The following is a 3,946-nucleotide window of genomic DNA, read 5'->3' as shown; positions in this document are numbered from 1 at the left end:
TTTTTTTTTTTTTTTTTTTTTTTTTTTTTTTTTAACAACTGAACTTATGTTTTTTGCTCATTGAGTTTATTGGTACATCTTAGGCATATACAGTAGTACACTTACGTTCATCATTGCAACTGAATTTAATAGATAACCATTTAAATCATTGCTTCTATATTTCACTACTTGAAAATAATATATTAAGTGGTCTGTTGCTTTAAAATACATAACTGCTGCCCCAGTATATTTGTTCTAGTACTATAAATTAATTGGGCATATATAAAAGTGATACTGTTGTGGCCAGTATAATGCAGGCTCCTATTAATACTTTTCTCTAACACAGGTTGGTTTCAGTGCTGATGAAACTTGGGATTCTGCCATAGATACATGGAGTCCATCAGAATGGCAGATGGCATATGAACCACAGGTTGAGTATCGTTGAATGTCAGTGTACATGAGTCATTTCAGATGCTTACCTACTTACCAATACGTCCTTTTTTCCTCCCCTTGTGGAATGTTTCTTGGCTGTGTACCTGAATCCTATTTGTTCCTTCCCTGAGAATTGTTTTCTGAAATCTGTTGGAAACACACCAGGGAGGAAATGGGAGGCTTATTATTTCCTAAACAGAGTTTTTTATGTAAGACAGTAACAAGTTATTTTCGAAGGCAAAGTAACTTTTTTTTTTCTTTTTTTCTTTTTTTTTTTTTTAGGGTGGCTCTGGATATGGTAAGTTGTTTTCCTTTATGAAATCAAACATTATTTCGTACTTTCTAAAATGAACTTGATGCTCATTATTTAAATCAGATTATTCCTATGCAGGGGGTCGTGGCTCATATGGTGATCTTGGTGGACCTATTATTACTACACAAGTAACTATTCCCAAAGATGTAAGTATCTTCAATATATTACCAGGAATGTTTAATGAAACACTTTCATGACTACTGTTGCCTCTTTCTGTGAGTTTTCTTTAAATTCGGAGGTTTTAGTAAATCAAATCTCTATTTTAGGGTTGAGGTTGTTTTAAGGACATCAGTGAGAGATTCTGCAGTTTGAGTATTTTGAAGTGTATTGTAGTGCAATTAAAACCAGAGAGTTTCAGGGCCAGGGATTTTTTAGCTCAGTGGTTCTGCCACCTGCTTTGCAAGCACAAGGATCAGAGTTCTAGTTAGCTTAAGAAAATGTTTGTGCACCCCTAGTACACATTGATAAATACTGGTTTAAGGGATTAGTTCATGAGTCAGGCTTATAAGTGATTTCAAAGTTGATAATTTCTTCATAGTCATTGAAAATAGAGGTTTTGTTGGTTTTTTTTTTTTATACTGGGGATCAAACTCAGGACCTTGGTTTGCAAGGCAGGCACAATGCCACTGAGCTAATCCCTGACCCCAGTAAATTTTCTTTTTTGAATTATCATAAATTTCTATTTAATAATTTTTACAGTTGGCTGGATCTATTATTGGCAAAGGTGGTCAGCGGATTAAACAAATCCGTCATGAATCAGGAGCTTCTATCAAAATTGATGAGCCTTTAGAAGGATCCGAAGATCGGATCATTACCATTACAGGAACACAGGACCAGATACAGAATGCACAGTATTTGCTGCAGAACAGGTCAGTTGAAGTTTAGCTTTGTGTTAATTTTGTGCATACTAAACCTTTAAAAGCTCCTCTTCTCAAGTGATTTTCTTTTACAAACTTTGGTTTCAGCCATTTGGGGACTTAACTTCTAAATATTCTAATAGCTTTGCCTTAATTTTCTTCTGCTTTCTTACTAAAAATGAAGACATTCAATACTAATCTTGCTGGAAGAAGCCTTAACCAAGCAAACTTCTCATTTTCTCTGGTGAAAACTGCTGCCAAAACCACTCACTTGTTACAAATTATACAGAGCCTGTAGAAAGTAATAGAAGATTCATTGGATGTTGGCCTAGTTCTGTGTGGAAGACTAGTGATTTTGTTGTTTTTAGATAACTAAATCGACAACAAATCACAGTCTGCCATATGGCACAGGCCACCTCTACAGGACAAATGATTGGTGCTGTAAGATGCAGCATTTCACACCTTACTGGCATCTCTTTTCTACCGAATATTAACAACTTTCAGTTTCATTTCTTAATTCTGCTCTGCTAATGTCTGGTTTACTGTTAATCATTTTTCTTGAATTTTACATTGCTTTGATTTATAATTGCTGTTTTTTAAAATTCTGGTTTCTAACTGTAATGGACATGTTTATCATTTAATTTAGCATTGAAATTGTCTTGATGTTGATTTAAGCTGTTATGAACAAAAATTCTAATTCGTACTTTTTTTTCTTTTCTTTTATAGTGTGAAGCAGTATGCAGATGTTGAAGGATTCTAATGCAAGATATTTTTTCTTTTTTATAGTGTGAAGCAGTATTCTGGAAAGTTTTTCTAAGACTAGTGAAGAACTGAAGGAGTCCTGCATCTTTTTTTTTTTTTATCTGCTTCTGTTTAAAAAGCCAACATTCCTCTGCTTCATAGGTGTTCTGCATTTGAGGTGTAGTGAAATCTTTGCTGTTCACCAGATGTAATGTTCTAGTTCCTTACAAACAGGGTTGGGGGGAGGGTGTGCAAAAACTAACATTGAAATTTTAAAAAACAGCAGAGTGAGTGGATTTTATTTTTGTTCATTGTTGGTGGTTTAAAAAAAAATCCCCCATGTAACTATTGTGAACACCTTGCTTTGTGTGGTCACTGTAAACATTTGGGGGTGGGACAGGGAGGAGAGTAACAGTCATCCACATGTCCCTGGCATCTGTTCAGAGCAGTGTGCAGAATGTAATGCTCTTTTGTAAGAAACGTTTTATGATTTTTAAAATAAATTTAGTGAACTTATTTTGGTGGTCTTTTTTTCCCCCCCCCCAATATTTTCAAATGGTGGCTGAATTTCCCAACCCTCCCCTAAACTAAACACTAAGTTTGATTTTCGGTTCCTCTGTTGGAAATAAGTATAGTATATCTCATATAGGCAAAATATATTGGTAAATTCTGTCCTGAATGGTTTCAGAGTTACTTGGAAAGAAATTCCATCTGAACATGTCATGCTTATAATAAGCTGGAAGATTTTTGTTTTTGCAAGTGCTTGCCCCCTACTCTTCAGCATTTTTCTATATTAGTAATTGTAAAGAACCAAGGTGGGGAGCAGTACTACAAGTTGAAAAATAATATAAGTATATTCCGGAAGCCTAATTGGCAGTGTGTTTTATTAATCAAAATAACACTTGGTTATGGAAGTGGCAGATGCTGAATACTGATTATTTTTATTACATTTCTCACTTAAAGACTTACTAAACTGTCAACCTGCTACTGTCTATTAGTTAAACTTTGTATAAATATATATTCATGTTTTTCAATTGTATGCAATTGCAAGAAAAAGATGTAACATTTCTCTGTTGTATGTTGGATTATGTAGGAAATGTTTGTGAACTATTCAAAAAAAAAATGAAAAACGTTCCTGTGGATGTTTTATGTAGTATCCTGGCATTTGTATTGATAGTTTAAAGTTTCACTGCACAATAAAACTCCCATGATGCTAGATTCGATGTGTGCCCCGTTTGACAAAAGGTTGGTTGACAACTGTAAAAATCTGTTGAAGCCTTCCTCTTATAAGGAAATACAGTAATCTTACATAATTTTTGTGTGGAGTGTTTTTCTAGATTTTATGAATTAGATGATAGGGATATTGAATTTTAAGTTTTCAGTAGTTAGGCTTTGCAGGAGAGCTTGTCATTTGTTAAAGAGATGGTCAAACCAGTTAAAATTCTACACTTTTAAAAGGCTCTAAAGGGTTGAGTGGGGTTTTCTGATGTGGTAGTGTAGTGTGTGGAGGTGAATAGACCTAAGGAAACTTTTTCAGTACCTCTTGGTTTAGTGTTGGGCTGGGTGGAGTTTTGGTAAGGAGAATCTGCCACAAGGGTGTTAATGAGCCACCCCCTCGGTTTTA

At 34.7% G+C, this 3,946-nt stretch overlaps 1 protein-coding gene across 7 annotated transcripts in view; it reads left to right on the top strand.

Annotated features, from left to right (window-relative positions):
- The window catches only part of Hnrnpk (heterogeneous nuclear ribonucleoprotein K), a 12,060-nt gene extending 8,520 nt beyond the window's left edge, over positions 1 to 3,540 (top strand). For 5 of the 7 annotated variants that reach the window (XM_019208772.2, XM_010632922.3, XM_010632923.3 and 2 more), the window contains 5 exons: positions 326 to 409; positions 694 to 709; positions 788 to 870; positions 1,424 to 1,593; positions 2,308 to 3,540. In XM_019208772.2, the coding sequence (XP_019064317.1) occupies positions 326 to 409; positions 694 to 709; positions 788 to 870; positions 1,424 to 1,593; positions 2,308 to 2,341 (387 nt within the window). In that variant the 3' untranslated portion in view covers positions 2,342 to 3,540. The remainder of the gene's footprint in view (positions 1 to 325; positions 410 to 693; positions 710 to 787; positions 871 to 1,423; positions 1,594 to 2,307) is intronic. The other 2 variants (XM_019208773.2, XM_010632927.3) reach the window with 1 other exon arrangement.
- The last annotated feature ends 406 nt before the right edge of the window (positions 3,541 to 3,946 follow it).

The sequence above is a fragment of the Fukomys damarensis genome, unplaced genomic scaffold (genome assembly GCF_012274545.1).
Source record: "Fukomys damarensis isolate Sample0158 unplaced genomic scaffold, DMR_v1.0_HiC HiC_scaffold_4, whole genome shotgun sequence".
Lineage (NCBI taxonomy): Eukaryota > Metazoa > Chordata > Mammalia > Rodentia > Bathyergidae > Fukomys > Fukomys damarensis.
This window is presented reverse-complemented; position numbering and strand designations above follow the sequence as displayed.